General features: G+C 50.3%; 1 protein-coding gene across 1 annotated transcript; it reads right to left on the reverse strand.

Moving 5' to 3' along the window:
• Positions 1-9,251: 9,251 nt before the first annotated feature.
• Positions 9,252-15,687, reverse strand: INA (internexin neuronal intermediate filament protein alpha). Its single transcript, XM_027738758.2, has 3 exons — positions 14,680-15,687; positions 11,225-11,349; positions 9,252-10,670 (listed from the first exon to the last, which is right to left on the reverse strand). The coding sequence occupies exons 1-3, from the start codon at positions 15,610-15,612 to the stop codon at positions 10,397-10,399; spliced, it is 1,332 nt and encodes a 443-aa protein (XP_027594559.1). The 5' UTR covers positions 15,613-15,687; the 3' UTR covers positions 9,252-10,396.
• Between the last annotated feature and the right edge of the window lie 1,229 nt (positions 15,688-16,916).

A 16,916-nucleotide genomic window follows, 5' to 3' on the forward strand; every position in this document is an offset into this window, starting at 1 on the left:
GAGGGGAGACCTCCTTGGGGTCTTCAAAATCCTTATGAGGGGAAGCAAAGGGACAGGCACTGATCTCTTCACTCTCATGATCAGTGGCAGGACTCATGGAAACAGCATGAAACTGAGTCTGTGTAGGTTTAGTTTGGATACCGGGAAAAGGCTTTTCACCCAGTGGGTAGTTGGGCACTGAACAGGCTTCCCAGGGAAGTGGTCTCAGCACCAAGCCTGACAGAGTTCAAGAAGCATTTGGACAATGCTCTTGGGCACATGGTGTGACTCCTGGGGTGTCCTGTGCAGGGTCAAGAGTTGGACTCAATGATCCTGACAGGTCCCTTCCAACTCAATGTATTCTGTGATTCCTCATGTTGAGGTGAAACTGCTTGTGTTTTAGTTTATGGCCATTGCTCCTTGTCCTGTCACTGGGCACCACCGAAAAGGGCCTGGCACCATTCTCTTGGCACCTGCCTTCGAGATATTTATATGCATTGATGAGATCCCCTCTCAGTCTTCTCTAGACTGAACAGGCCCAGCTCCCGCAATCTCTCCTCGTAAGAGGGATGCTCCAGACACCAAATGATCTTTGTGGCCTCTGCTGGACCCTCTCCAGCAGCTCCTTGTCCTTCTTGTATTGAAGAGCCCAGAACTGAACACAGCACTCCTGATGTGGCCTCGCTAGAGCCAAGTAGACAGGGGGAGGATCAGCTCCCTTGACTGGCTGGCCACGTTCTTCCTGATGCACCCCAGGATACAATTGGCCCTCCTGGCCACAGGGGCACAGCAGATGGCTCAGATATTAGCTCAAATGCATTTGCTCACTGTCAGACTAGGAGGACTGGCATCCTTTGTCTAAAGAAAGCTTTCATGAATCCTCCTACAGGTCTTTACAATAAACATTCGGTTTTGTCTGTGAAGATGGCACCAAGAAAAAAAAAAAGTCTTGTTTGAAGTAATTCTTGTGATACTTCTAAAAATGTAACAAAAAATGTTTTAGCTACAAACTCCTATTTTACCTTTGAAGTTTGTATAAAAGTAGTGTTTAAAATGCAGCAGAAAATGAGATTATTTTGTAAACACCTTGTGAGTTGTGTTGATAAAAGATTATATATTGTAACAGTAAAATAAACTTTATTTTAGCCAATTTAAATTGAGTTCTCGTGTTTCCATGCCTTGTTCCTTATATCAGCCCCAAACTTATAGCAGATGATAGTGAAACTGCTGGATATGCTCTGGAGTTGTTAGAATGACAGCCCCAATTAGGAGGTTGAATGGTGAAGGGTAATGCAATACCAGAATCTCTGCTGGAGCTAAGTGTGATATTGTTAGCTGGAGTAACATGAAATCTCTGGGGCTCTCCTTTTAATGAGGATTTTGGTGAGAAATAGCTCGATAAAGTTGTGAAGATGATTTTTCAACATAAATACTGTAGAAATCATCCTATGTAGTTATAGGACCCTTTTTCATGAATGAGAACATGTTTTTATGAAAGCCACCTCTCGATTTTATTTTTTCATCTTTATGGCTGTTGCTATCAAGTCCCCTGTAAACTGGATCTTTCTCTGCCACTTGGATCAAGGCATCTGGCTCAAATACTCCATACCGGCCCTTCCTGCTTAATTATCACTCAGAGGCTTGTTTTCTATGTATAACTCTATGCTTAAAGGAAAGTTATCAGTGTAGTCACATTTTACATTGCAAATTCACCCTTACACCAGGCTTGAACTTTATGTCTACAGAAGGGTACATTTGCAGAGCTTAACAATTGTAGCTGATAGTTAATTCAAATTAATGTTATTCTAGGATGCAGCTGGCTTGCATAGCCCCAAGAGGACCGTGGTGCTGCTGGCACTGATGTCAATTACTGTTTGTTTGGGTTTTTTTTTAAATTTTAAAATAGGGCTTCTGGATATCTTCAAAGAGTTCTTCTGCAGGGTAAATCACATGCCAACTAAAATGCAGAAGGCCAGCACTTCTTAGTTCATTCTTTTGGTGGCTTAATGAGGAGGATTGAAGATCTGTTGCCTGTGATGTTTTGGCATGAATGCTTAGTGACCCCTTAATTCCCTTTTTTCCACGTCTCTCTCTATTTCTTCTTCACCTGCCTTCAGAAGCATATTTTTACCGTGGTTTTCCTGGCTGAACATCCTGCTTTCTTTCACCTGAAGGCACTGATGTGTTATCTGCTCCCCAGTGCTGCAGTGCCCCTAGGGCACATCTGCGTGCAGCAGGGGTGACCTTTAGCTATTGCCAAGGCTGACTTGGGGGCTCTGTGGTTTCCTGCATAATCAGTCTGCTTGCTTTAAAATGTGCCAATCTCCTTTCAGCTCTCCTACTGCTGTTTTATTTCTGTTGGTCTCCTTTTAACCTTGGCTTCCCTCCAGTCACTTTTGGTCCTGATGATAGAAGAGCTTCTGTAACAACAGGCCGTCTATGGGATGTCATCTCTGCCCTCATGGGAGATGAGCCAGGGGTGTGCTCTGGAAGTAAGGGAAAGTGTGCTTGGACTCATTCATTGTTTTACAGACACTATTGTTTCTTCGCTTGATGAAATAATTCTGCATTTACTTTCTTGTTACCTATTAAGCAATATCATGGCTAACACAATTCCTAATTAAATACTACTTGTAAATGCAGCATAATTCTGAGTTCCTTTACAGATCTGCTAATTCCCAGGAAGGGGAGATGATGAGCCTTAGTTTCAGGAGTTCTTATAAATCCAGAATCAAGCTACAACCAACTCTTGAGCATTGAGTCATACTGGTTACATTCTGCCTGTTTTATTTGTGTTCAATACCAATTTAGTATAATTAGAAGATAAAGCTTGAGAGATTGGTGAAATGTGCAGCTGAGCCCTCTAAACAGGGGGACCTGTAGTGGCCAGGGATAAATGTCATTTATGTCCTGAACACAACAGCGCACCCAGCCTGGATCTGTACTGCCACCAGACTGTGGCACACATGAGCCGGGAGAGCTCTTGACACTTATTTCCATAGATGTGAAACAATCAATGAGTTTTACTGAAAAACCATTCAAGCTTGTCTAATACTAGTCCATGTTGAATTTCTTTTCAGGGAATCATCAGGCATTTATGTGCAATGATTTATGTTAATACATTTTTAACGGTCACTAACAAAATTACATCCCTGGCATTTCCAATTTTACTTTTCTTTTGTGTGGAGTATCATTATTATGAAATCTGTGCTTCATACAAATGAATGGAGGGGGTTGGGATTCACTCTAGCAGTTGAGAGAGAGACTATTAAGAGGCAGAGGAGATTTTATGTGTTACGTTTCTTTCTTTTAAAGGGAGATTGTCACATTGTCCCCATGAATCTTCTAATATGCTGCATGCTCAATAGAGTGCACCAGGGTCCAGCCTGAATATTAGGGTGCTTTAAAATGTACTCGTTCTGCTGTGATAGATATCTGCTGAGAGATGAAGAGAATGTTGCAAATGGCACGTTCTCTTCATTTATCCTTTTCTTTGGTTTTGCTACCTCCTGTTTTTTCTGTAACCCTAACTAGTTCAGCAGAAAGAGAAGCAAGGTGACCATAAGTTGAATTTTACCATGTCATCTTTAAGAGACCCTTGCTGAATTAGCCAGTGAATGTTTACATTTGCTAAAGTTTCAGAAACTTGCCATAGATACAAGTTTAATCCCTGGACAGGTCAAATTTTATTGGTTTTGAGAGATAAATGGTAATCCCATCTGCGATGAAATGCAGTATTGATTGGCTGCCCTGCGGCTGCAAAATTCTTACTGGAGCTGTATCACCATCATTACTGAGTTTGGATTTAGTATAACAATAATGTATTTGTGTCAAAGCAGCAGTGATCTACAAAAAAAATATTTTCCAAAGTGGAAAAGAGAGCTTGTATTCTCTGTGTGGTAATATAGTCTATTTGGAAATGAAATCTTAAAATGTCTGTTTTCTTCCAAGGGAAACATTAAACAGTAGAAAAGTGGGTGGTGGAGGCTTGGCAAAGATTGAGAAAAATAGTGTGTTCCTGTGAGAACTGCCTTGGAGCGCTTTTCATGTGGTGCTGGGAGGCACCAGTCATTCCAAGACCCCACACTGTGCTCAGAGCACGCTGCCTGCAGCAGGCTTTTCTGTAGCTTGTGGTGACAGAAGTGGTTAAGTGATGGACCAGTGTCCTTTCTTGCATATACCTGGGACTGAAAGGTAAGAACTTGTGAGGTGAGAAGCCCAGCACCCTTCAAAAGGACCTGCAAACTGTTTTCTTCCTCAAGGGAAACATTTTGTGTTTTGGTGGCCATACAATAGTAGATTATTTGTGTGCCATGACGTACAGAACAGCAGTGGAGGTAGTCATCTTCCTCTGTGCGAGTGGGTCAGCAGAACACGGGGACACCTGAATTCAGTTCTCAGCTCTGTCCTTGGCTTGCTGTATGACCCGGAGCAGAGTTCTTCTCAGCTCTGTCCATCTAGAGCAATAATTTCTATAAAGTGCTGCATGCACAAACTCCACGCTACTGCTGGGTATGTGAGGGCAGGCAATTAACAAACTACTGTTGAGATCCCTTCATGAATGCAGGTGTAACAGGACTGGTAACCTGTTCTCAAAGCAACTGCATGTGTTTCCTCCGAAGACTACGTGTTTAAAATTTTGCCAAGTGATATATGTGGGGTGAATTTGTTGTGTTGCAGGTTGTTCCAGATGCAAGTGGATTGATTTAGCTATCTATGGAGAAGTTCAACCAAAAGGATTCAGCAGGTTTTAAGGAACAAATAGCTGATGAACAGCTTGGAAAAAAAACCACGTTTTGTTTCATTCTGGAGTGATTTGGGGGTTATTTTCTATTTTTTCCTTTTACAGCTTTGTCATTTGGTTGCAAATGAGCTCACAATGAAGCTTGCCTTGGTGTTGAGGCATCCATAACCTCTGCCCTCTGAATGGGTTTTCTGGTGTCTAGTAAGGGAAGCTCAGCTTCTCAGTCAGTGGTGGTGTTTCACCTGTGCACCTGATAGCATGAAACTTGGAGAAGTTTGGTATCTTTGAGACTTTCAGTGCTCTCAAATGTGGCTGAAGTTAAGCTCTTGAGCATAAAAAATGACTAGGGAAGGATTCAGGGGGTAAAGGGGACATGCAGTCACAGTATGATCCTATAATCCTTGCTTCCTTAAGAATCTATGCTGAATATTTTGGCTTGCTGAGACATTTTGGCTTGCTTCAGGCATTCTTATTCGTACATCTCTCTGGCCTCATTGCTAGACTAGGAATTTGCTAATGAGGTGCCTTGTATCTGGGGACTAGGTTGTTTTTTTTTTCATTTCCATTGAAAATTTGCTTAAACTTAATGATGTTTTAAGCCTCAGTGCAAACTGCATTTTTCAGTCTGACCTCAGCTTTTCCGAATGGCATCTCCAAACAGCTTGTTCTTATAGACCATACCTGGGTCTGCATGTACATAATCTGAGAGAATGACTTACATGTCTGTCAGAGCCTTTACAAGGCAGCTGTGGACATTGGGGAGCCAAGAGCTTGTGTCTCCTGTGCTCTCTTGGATGCAGGCAGGCAGCAGCTGCCTCTTGTTTCAAAGCCAAAGTTGCTGAGCTGGCCCTGCTGCAGTAGGAACGGACATTGGGCCTCTGTTGTTTCAGAACTGACGCTTGTGGCACCTCAGGAGCTTTGCTGTCTTCAGCAAGTGAATGTGTGCCTGGGGCTCTGGAATTGCACTTTGAAATTTTCAAGGTATTTGCCTTCTGTCTAAGCAGGTGTGTCTGTGTTTAGCATAAACACTGTTCCTTTGTGCTATGGTCGACCCAGCCAAGCTCCAACAGAGCCATCAGTTCTGAGCAGCACAGTGTCTGCAGTACATCAGTAGTATCCTGCTTTAACAAGGACATAATTGCTTGTTGCAGAGTTGCAGTTCCCCTCTGGTTTAGCTGGGTTTTGGAAGAAGACCCCTGCACAAGCTGTAGGAGTGCATCCCCCCTGACCCCACAGTTGCAGACCCCAACTGTGCAGCCCTTCTGGTTCAGCTGGAAGTGCTGGGACAGACCAGGGTCAATGAGCATTCTCTCACCCCACCCCAAGCAGTGCCCTGTTTGCACGTTGTGCTGCATTTGCCAAGCGATTCTTATTCTCATATGCCTGCAAAGACTTGCTTGAAGGATCTGCCATTGCTTATGCTATTTGTATATGCTCTGCTTCAAAGTGTCAGACTCCACTGATGTGGACATCTGATCAGTCAGATGCATCTGTTTGCCTACTGGCATTAGGGTTCTGCGTAGGTCACTCTCTTGGGAAAGAAGCCCTTCTCCTCAAGGAGATCTCTGTGCTAAGAGCTGGCAAGGAGAGAGTTGGCTGGATCCAGCCAAAGAGACTTTGCCGGAATTGCCTATTGATTCCTTCTTGCTGAATGACAGGGTTCTTCCCCAGTCTGGAAAAGATGTTTGCATTCCTGCCAAAGGAAAATGTTTGGGGTTTTTTTTTCTTCAGCTGCTTTTTCTTTGGCTTACTTTTTAATGAATTCCAGCCTCTGGATAAGCATTATTAGCAAAACTTCTCCATGTGCAGCTACTCTCTCTGTTTTTAAGGAGCTGTATGTCTCAGCACAGATAGTTGTTGCAGGAACCTCCAGTGGAGCCAAAGGACCCTTGATTCCAGGATCATGATGGGAGCAAGGCTCTTCTATCAGTGGAGGAGCAGCAGCAGTGTGACCCATCTCACCTACGTGACAACAAAACTAGCAGAGCTGAGCAGCCTCAAAGCACAGCTGTGTGGGCCATCATCTCCACCCAGGGAAAAAACAAAGGGCCAGCCATGAAAATGGGAGTTTGAACCTCTGTGTGGAGGCTGTAGTTCTCCCCAGCATAAAGATGAATGCAATGCATCATCATGGAGAAATAGCTGCTCTCTGCTGAGGGAGGGAGCAGTCTGTCTACAGCTGCCTTTTGTCTGAGAGGTTGAGGTTCTACAGAGCTATAAATCTTTCAGCATCTGCAGTGGCTCCTTTCCTCTGGCAGCCTGGGTGTTTATCCCGGTAGGAAAGATGGAACCTCAAAGGAGGATTTATTGCCCCTGTTCCAGCTTATAGTTCACTATAGAAGTCTTCTGGTGCAAATAAGCCAGCAGGTGAAAGGAGTCACTCTGAAGAAGATGGCGATGGAAAATGAGGCCTGAATGAAGGTAGTCAGAGGTCAGCATTGCTGTCATTGTTCTCATAAAGATAAGGAAAGTGTGGACATGGGCCTCCCTTAGGGTAAGTGGGATCCACACATCATCACATGTTCAATGAGGAGCTCAGCCCTCAATAGCAGCAGCCACCTGGGGCCCTCAAGCTGGACAGATGGGGCTTAGGATGCCTCAGTTGGGCATTAAGCAACTGCAGCCCATCTGGGCAGAGCCCTGGGAAATGCCCAGAGCAAGGTGTCCCCAGGGGTATCCCCATTGGGATGCCAGGGTCCCACATCACAGGTATTGTGGCCAAAGACTGGACACAGGTAGCTGGGAGGCTGCTGCAGAGCTGGGGGCAGCCCTGGCCCCCTTTGGGAGCTGTTCCCTTACACAGTACCTGTGGTTGGCTTGTGTCCTTCAGGAAGGTGATGTATGTCCCTTCTGCAAGGGCTCTCCTTGCCCTTGGTCCTGGTAGAGCATTTGTGGGGTTGGTCAGTCACATGCTACTATCCGAGTAAGTAAAACTTGGCACCTCCAATCCTGTAACATCACAGGGAAAGACCCCAGCAGAGGCATGTCAAAACTGTAAGGTAATCTAAACTCCAGCCTAGTTCTGTTTTGTGTATCCTAAATGCCCAGGTCCTTTCCCTGCCTGTTGCCCCTCTGCCACCTCTGGAGCTTAACACTATGAGACAGCACCAAAACACTGCAGAGCTCCAGAAATGTAGGAAATCTCTGGGCTGGCCCTTGCAATGCAGGCATTTTCCAAAATAGCTCCTTGGCCTCCCCGCAGCTCCTTAACCCTCCTCCGCAACTGCTTCACATTGGTATCATCAAAGTAAAATTCCCATCCTCGTTGCTAGCATCCAGCCAGCTGAGCAAGCAGGAATCCTGACAATGGCTTGTACTGGGAACAAAGGACAGGTCAGGCTGATTATGCTCAAGGGACAGAAAGCTGCAGTGGTGGAGAGTCTTTGAGGTTCAGAATATATTACATTAGCTGCACAGTCACATTTGCTTTTTATTTCCCCTATGGTTTGGGGGAAATTCTGTGTGTTTGCATTTCCTAACTGATGGCTGAGCTGGGAGATATTTGGAGGTTTCTTGGTCCTTGCTTTTTGTGCCAGCGCCTTGGACTTGGTACTGGCTCCCTCGAGCTCTGTCTGGGCACCCCAAGTTGCTCTGTGCTGTTTTTCTGGTGGCTGCTGCTCCAACCATGCCCGAGCCCCCTTCCCTGCCTCCAAAAGGTACCCTTTGCTTCACCCACCCACAGGGCTGCCCACCCTAGGGCTGTGTCACCCCACAGTGAGCAGCCTCGTCAGGGCATAATTCCCCAAAGTTATCAGTATGATGGGATCAAGGGACACAGCCATGCTGTCCCTGGCCTGCAGCACTAGTGGAGAAGCCTGTGACTGTCACACTGTGTCCCTGGGGCTCTGAGGCAGTTTGCCACGACATGGTGCAACAAAGCAGGAATGGGAAGGCAATAGGACACTGTGCTGCCGGCAGGGCCACTCGAGAGAAGCTACCTGTGCTCTTTCCCTCTACAAACATATCTCAAGCAGAGCATGGGCATCTTCCAAATATTAGCTAGTGGTGGTCACAGCAGCTCTGTGGACACCTGTGACTGCTGGGTTTACTTGGGAGGTGTGTGCACCCTCCCTTCTTCCATCTGCTATTGTGTAAATTGCTTTATCTTCACTTGTGCAGGCAAACCAAGAGGGTGCTTCTAACCCCTCAGCACACAGGCAGGGTGGAGAGGAAATGATGGGTAGTTTGGGACTGAGCTGTCAGGAATGTGATGCTAATCAAAGCCTCTGAGGCTGTTTTCTGGGCAAATGAGGGTGCACTCAGCCATGACAGACCTTGATCCCTTCGCCAGCTGGCCATGAACTCTTCTGCAAAGCAGGGCCACTGTGACAGGCCTCTGGGGTGAGCCCCCTGCCATCAGTGGGACCAGGCTCACCTTGCAGCCCCAGTAGCAGGGGTTGGCAGCTACCCCAACACCAAGCTCTTTGCAGGGGCCCAGAGGGACAGCTGGCCACTGAACCGGCTGTGGGCTAGACACCGAGGTGTGTTCCCGAGGTGAAGCAGCAGCAAAGACAACAAAACAGCTTGGTTTGATCCACATAGATATTTCTTTTTTTTAATTATTAACTTGTGCCTTACAATAGAAGAGAAAAGAGTGCGAGCAAACAATTTGCTGGTTCCAGGAACTACTCTGGCACCGCCGCAAGGGCAGCGAGGTCTCGTGATGATAACCTTGCCAGGGCACTGACACGCAGCACGTGCACACGCGGAGTCTCCGGCTCTTGCAAAAGCGATCGCTGGTAATTTAAGGCATTGAAGGAAACCTATGGTTGTTAAATCCTATATCAAATTTGGCACACATTGGAACAGTTAGAGCGGAGACAAGGATGTTTTGTGGGCTGGTGTTCAGGAGTCCTGCAGCTTCCCAGTGCTGGCTGGGGCATGATGCTAATCTGGGCACTGGGTTTCCCTGTGAAGACTGTGTAGCCAAGCAAGGGTCCTTCAGACCCTGACATTTTGGAGCCAGTGATACCAGATGAGGTGCTGTACCCTGTGGCACGGTGGTGCTTTCACCTCTGGTGTACCAGTTCCCTGCCCTCTGCCTGCTGCTTATAAACCCCACATACCTTGGCTGGACTAAAGCTGCCAGAAAACAAGAGTTGTCAGGGCAAAAAAAAATTAACACTCATAGTTCAAAACATACGTGGCTCAGACCAGACCTCAGGTGTGGTTACAGTCCAGTATGGCTATTTCTGTGCTTCTAGGATTAAAAGTAGACGGCTACGACTTGAGGAGTGGGGAAGAGTTTATCTGTACATGGATTTGTGTAGTTGATGAAGGTCTGTCGCCTTGAAACTAGTGATAGTAAACATGTTGTTTCCTTCCCCAGAGAACTGGCTCAGCAGCAGGCCCAGCCAGCTCCCCCTTGCCTGCCACAGGAGGAGGGAGGGAGGGTGCTATGAATCCATGTGCTACCACAACAACAACCAACATGCATCTATTTACCTGTTCTGCTGTGCCTCCACCCCATTTAAAAGGGAGCAATGTGCCAAGCTCGGCCTCTGCGTGGCGGGACCCGCAGGGAAGCCATCCCTGGCTAAGTGTCTCTGGGGAGTTATGTGTTTCTAAGGGGGGCTTCCCATGAGTTCAGTGTGGCTTCATGCCCAGAGAAGCAATTTAAAGGCCGAGTGGAGACTGTTCCCCCTCAAATGCATATGAACAGGGCCCCAGTGGTTACATTTTTGCATTTGCAATGATTCCTCCATGCAGGTTTAACCTCCCTCTTTTCTTGACAGAGGTTATGGTCCCCTCAATCACCTCAGCCCTGCTGGATGATATTTTAGAGGTCACTTTAATAACCTCTCCTTGCTCCTCCTCCTTGAAGGACAGAGTAGAGGAACTAAAGCTTCTTGGCTCAAAGGAATAAGTAGGGTTGGGGAGGGAATTGAGTGCTGGAAGGCCAACGCTTCCCATGTTGAAGAGGGTCTCCTCTCCCTCCAGCAGCTTCCTGCAAGTGCATCACAAGGAAAGAGGTTAGTCTCGGAGTGTGAAACGTGCAAAACTTGAGGGCAAGTTGTGCCCTGCAGGAAAGTCCAAGCACTCCAGACCATCACCCCAGGTCACACTGCACCATGAAAATGGTTCCAAGTCATGTCTTTGTCAATGATTTCTGGAGCATTTACAATATGGGGTGCATGAGAGCAACTTTCCAGAAATGCCAGGAAAATAAATACCCAAACAACAGGGACTTGGCCTTTTGCATCTAGTTTGACTTTGCAAGAGAGACAAGTTTCCAACCCGAATTGTACCCATTAAACACTGTTTCTGGGATGGCTGGGGAACACAGTTCACAGCTGCTAGATTAAGGCATGACATGGAGCCATGGCTGCTCCCCAGGCAGGAGCCAACAGGCCCAGGCAGCAAAGATGAGCAACACAATTGTGGTGCCCCTTGAGTGTGTACCCAGGTATGTTCTGGGCCCTTGAAAATATGCCAGCCTCATGGAGTCATGGGATTGAGCTTGGGAGGTGGCCAGGCAGAGCAGGAATAAAGCAGCCTTACCTGTAGGCAGCTATCTCAATATCAAGGGCCATCTTGACGTTAAGCAGGTCTTGGTACTCCCTCAGGTGCCGAGCCATCTCATTTTTGGTGTTTCGCAGGTCATCCTCCAGCTGCCCGATGGTGTCCTGCAAAGGCAAGGGCACTCAGGGCTGTGTTTTGGAACAGGGACTTCTTCCACAGGTTTTCTGCTCTGCCCATTGCCAAAGATAGGAAAGTTGCAATGGGCAGTTTGTCCATGATGGCACATCCCACCAGGAGCTTGGGACCATGAAATCTCATGCTAACAGGGATGAAAAAGCAGGCTGAGCACTGGCTGTGGCTTGTGAGTGTGTGCAGTGGGGGAGGCTTTAGATATTGATGGATTTATATAGTTTCCCATCTGCAGCAGGGTCTGTGAGGCAGACAAATAGTGCATGGTGGTGGAACCCCCAGTCCTGCAGGGAACAAGGCAGGCTGCTACAGAGGGAAGAGAAATTTTGGGCTTAAGCGTCATCAAAGCAGAGTCAGTAGCTCAACAGGACAAGTGAAAGCACCCAGCACTGCAGCAGCAGAGAAGGGCTGCAGTCTGCATCCGTGGGGCTTAAGAAGGGTTGGACACATGTCTAGGGGGTGGAAGGAGGGGTGGTGCTGCCAGGGCTGCCCTCCAGGAAGGGAAGTCTGTCACCTTCCCTGGAAAATGCGTCAGAGCCCCAGACTGGGGTACTCAGCTGGGAAATGATGTCCTTCTAGCATCCTTCTCATCAGCTTTGCCCTGCCTTTTGCCCCCTATTCATCCAGTTCTACCTGCAATGTGGAGGACTCCAGGGCCAGATTTCCTGCTAACAAAGGAGACTAATCTTTTCTTCTATTTTTTTGTTCAGAAAACAAGCAGCCTGGTTTTCTCCCACATGCATCCAAATATCTAAGAAGCAGCCTGAAAGCAGTGAAACCCACTCTCTTTCCTGCTGCCAGCTGCCCTGCTGTGCCACCAGAGGAGCATGATTTGGAACAGGAATGAGTCAGCAGTTTGCATTTAAGTTATGGTGTAACCCTGCCTGCAAGTCCCTGCAATGGCCACTGCCAACCTCTGCTCTCCTGCACCCACTCAAACAGTTGGGCCTCTGTGATTGTTTCCAGATACTCTGTTCCAGCAAACAATCTTTGTCCTGCCATGTCATCCCCATCTTGTCCCCATCCTCATTCCCATCCTGCCCCCTCCCTCCTCTCCAGCATAACCTTCCTTGTGCATAGTGCAGAGACAGCCACAAGATGTGGAGCTGCCCAAGGAGAAGGGAGCTGTGCTGACCTTGGTGCAGCGAGCCCAGTATGAGCAGTGCCCCTCAGGGAAGCAGTGACAGCTCGTCCTGAATGCAGCACAGGGCATCTCATAGTCAAATTAGCTGGACACATCCAGCCTTGGGGGACATTTTGGGGCCATCCTTGGGGTCTCTGCCTTGACCTGTGCTGCTCTGACCATTTTCCACAGCAAGAGAGCTGTGTAAAGTTGTGCCTCAGAGAAGATCATTGGGCCATCAACTGAAAAGCCTCAGGACATGCATGGATGTCACTGCTGTACCAATTAAAACCTCTTCTCCCAAAGCAGACAGACTACTGCTGCACAGAGCCATGACAGGAGGGAAGAACTCGGGGTGACCCCACCCTGGGACAGCTCCACTCTTGCTGCTGTGACCCCCTGTGCCTTCAGCCCTCTTCCCTCTGCCTGCAGTCCACATGAACAAAAAGCTCATTTGAAATGGGTTGTTACCCTCCCTGCACCTCTCTTCCACATCCCAGCCCTACCAGCTGGTTGAATAAAAACCCATTCCCACACCATTGCAAACCAAAGCTCTCTCATGTTGGTTCAGATTTGACTGGGCAGCCTTTAGAAGTCTATGGGAACATTTTAAAAGCTCAGACAATAGGAATATTATCTTTTAATACACACTTCCATCTTTTTCCACTGGTTGCAGCTGAGGAAATTACTTAGCTGCTACATGTGCACATTGCTCAAAAGACTCCTAAGTAATGTTACACATAAAGCAGATCCTGAGAGTGATACAGGAAAACACTGCTGTGATGTCATTAAGCAATTTCAATTATGGTACTGTTCAATCCAGGTGCATTATTTTTTTTTTTCCAATTGATAGGTTGCTCCCGGAATCCCTCTTTCACATGGCATCAAGACTATTTAAGAAGTTTACTGTGTGTAATTTTCTCACCCACTATAGAGAATATTGTATATTGCCTATTTCCATAATACTTGTTGAAGACTGCATCAACTATTCAGGAAGATTGCAGGCAGCATGGAGCAAAGCCATAAATTCTAGAGTGCCTGGTAAAATTTGGCCTTAGAAATGACAAGGCATTACTTGGGTGTGAAACAACATCCTCTAGGTATGATTTAAGGCAGCTCCTTCAGTATTTAGAAGGAAATGGCTTGATTTAGAAACCACAGATCATTTAATAGCCATGTAATAGAACAATTTCAAGATATATTTTATTATAAATCATTAACATTTCTCTGTACTAAGAAAATGCGGTAATACTGCGGTAATGGAATAAGAGATATGGAGCACTCAGTATCCCACATGAGTCTTGCCACAGACATAAGAAGTGCTGGGATCTGTCTGCAAATTCAGACTTAGTCTTTATAAAGCTCCAATTTCTGCAGTGCAGGTGCCAAGAGCCAGGCCACAGGGCAAGGGGCCAAGCCTGAGCAGATGGCTTTGAGGAATTACCCACAACAATGGGAAATGTGTGGGCAATTTTGGACCTGATCCTTAAGGGACAGGAACATCACTAAGGGTAGAGATGGAGCGATGCCCCAAACAGCATTGCCATGTGCAGAGATGTCCCCTGCAGGAAGGGTGTGTCCTGGCCTCTTTCCCTGTCTATTTTTGCCTATGGATAAAGGGTGAAGGCAACAGGCAATGCCCTGGCAGGGCGGGACCTGTGTGCAGGGCAGAGAGGCACTGTGCTGGGTGGTAGGAAGGCTGCAGGGGTGCCTGGCACTGCGCAGCGCTGTGGGGGCACTACCCCTGCCCGGGCGGGTGCCGCACTGTGCTCGGGTGTTGCGGGTAGCGCAGCACAGATCGAGATTGTGGGGGTGCTGGGTAAAGCGGAACGGGGGGGCACCGCATTGGGCCGAGGTGTCCAGCGCTGCACAGAGCGGCGGGAGGGGCTGCTGCAGGGGATGGAGCTGCGCTGCAGGATTTCATAGGCAGCGGAGGTTCTCAGCACTGCACAGCACCAGGGGAAGGGGAATGCGGAGTCGGAGGTGCCGGTACGGCACAGCGCCGGGGGATTGTGTGGGATGAAGATGCCCGGTGCTACACGTTACGGGGGGCGGCTGCTGGGATGGAAGTGGCGAGTGGCGCGGATTGCACGGGAGGAGGATGCTCGGTACCGCGCAGTGCCCGGCGTTGCCCGGTGTCAGGGGAGAGGACGGTGATGGTTCCCGGCGCCGCCCGGCTCACCTGCAGACCGGCAGCCTCGGCGTTGTGCCGCTCCTCCAGCTCCTGCAGCTGCCTCTCCAGGGACTGGTGGGCGCCGCGCAGGCTCTCCATCTCCACCAGGCGCGCCTGGAGCTGGCGGCGGCACTCGCCGGCCTCCCTGCGGCTGGCTTGCACGGCCTCCTGGCTGCGGGCCGCCCGCTCGTGCAGGCGGGCGCAGCGGGCGCGGTACCAGTCCTCGGCAGCCTGCAGGTTGCGGGCCGCCAGCGCCTCGTACTGTGCGCGCAGCTCCCGCAGCGCCGCGGCCAGGTCGGGCCGCGGGGCCGGGGCGGGGGCCGGGGCCGGGAGAGCGGCGCCCAGCTCGGCGAGCTGCTCGGCGTGGGCGCTGCGCAGCTCCGCCAGCTCCTCCCGCAGCGCCGCCGCCCGCCGCTCCAGGTCGATGCGGGCGCGGGAGGCCGCCTCGGCCGCCTGCTGCCGGGAGCGCAGCGCCCGCTCCGCCTCGGCGCGGCTCCGCGCCTCCTCCTCGCAGCGCGCCCGCAGCCGCTGCGTCTCCTCGGCCAGGCGCGCCCGCTCCAGCATCGCCTGCGCCCGCTCCCCGTGCGCCTCCTCCAGCCGGGCGCGCAGGGCGCGCAGCTCCCCGCCCAGCAGCTGCCCCAGCCGGCGCGGCTCGTCCGAGCGCTGCCGCAGCGCCGCCAGCTCCGCCGCCAGCGCCCGGTTCCGCTCCTCCAGCGCCCGCACCCTCTCGATGTAGCCGGCGAAGCGCTCGTTGAGGCCCTGCAGCTGCTCCTTCTCGCTGCCCCGCGGCCGTCGCGGCTCCGCGCCGCGCTCCCGCACCGCCGCCGGCTCCGCGCCCGGGCGCGCCCGCCGGGCCGGCGGCACCTCGGGGCGCCGCGGGGCCTCCGCGAAGAGGTGGCGATAGGAGGCGGCCAGAGCCGCCGGCTCCGCGCTGTAGCTCATGGCGGCGGAGCGGGACCAGCGGCGCCGCCGGTGCTTATGTACGGCGGGGCGGGGCGCGGCGAGGTGCGGAGGGGGTGCGGGGCGGAGCGCTCCGGCAGAGAGAGGCGCGACGCGGTGCGGCGCGGTGCGGTGCGGTGCGGTGCGCGGGTGCGCGGTGCCGCCACGGCGGGAGGCGGCGGGAGCTGTCCGTGCACCGCGGTGCTGAAGAGCCGCGGCGGCGGGCGGGGCACGGGGCGGGATGGATGGATGGATGGACGGACGGATGGATGAACGGACGTGTAGAGGGAATGGACGGACCCATGGACTCTGAAAGAGCACACAAACATACACGGGCAGATGGACGAGGTCACACGCACACAGACAAAGATGCACAGGCACACGAAAAGGGTCAGGCACATTCACAGTAAGACTCACACGTTCACATGCTCAAAGCCAAACAAGGGGACAAGCAGCCGTTCAGAGAGACACACAGATGCACACACAGATGCACTGGCAAGGGGAGGCAGAAACACAGAAGGAAGCAGGCAGAAATGGGCAGGTGGAGAGACAGAGTCAGGCAGACACAGGGAGACAAAAAGGCAGGCACACAGGTGCACACACACACACACAAATCACTCCTGCTGGAGTATCCCCAGCTGTCCCTGCCAATGCTCAAGGGAAGCTGTGCTGTACGTCTATGTCTGGTGTGAACGTGTCCTGGGAGGACTGGTCCCAGCCCCTCCCCTCTGATAAGAACCAGGGTGCCCGCAGCTGTGTGAGGTCTCTGTGGGATGGGGCTGTGGGATGTTGGGGTGCAGAGTTGGGGACATGCCTGGAGGAGGGGGTGCCCAGGACAGAGACTGATGATGATCAGTCCAGATGTGCCACAGGAGACACACAGGGAGGATTTTGCCTTCAGGTTGTTTGCCGTGAACTGAAACACTTTTGTTTCTCTACCATCCGTGCAAGCAGGCTGCCACTCCCCCACTGGCAAGGGTTTGCTAGGAGTACCCAGGACTGCAGAGCTGACGGGAAGTTCACGTACACTCCACCTCCAGGACAAGTGCAATGCCTGGGAACATGCCCCCCCAGAGCAGGACCTGCCAAGAGAGCAGTGAGAAGTATCTGATCCCTGGGAGCAGCAGCACAAAATGTAACTGTGAGAAGGAAAAACAACTTTAAATATCTGTGATCCACGTGTGAGAAACACTGTGAAATGTAAAAACAGATCCTGTCTCCTGCTGTACATCTCTGTGCCACTGAGCCCTGCACTGATGCCCAGTTTCTCTACTACATTCATCCCTGTTTGTCTTCCCAGGCGGCCA

This window comes from Pipra filicauda, unplaced genomic scaffold (assembly GCF_003945595.2).
Source record: "Pipra filicauda isolate LSUMZ 115617 unplaced genomic scaffold, ASM394559v2 scaffold85_size2586006_pilon, whole genome shotgun sequence".
Lineage (NCBI taxonomy): Eukaryota > Metazoa > Chordata > Aves > Passeriformes > Pipridae > Pipra > Pipra filicauda.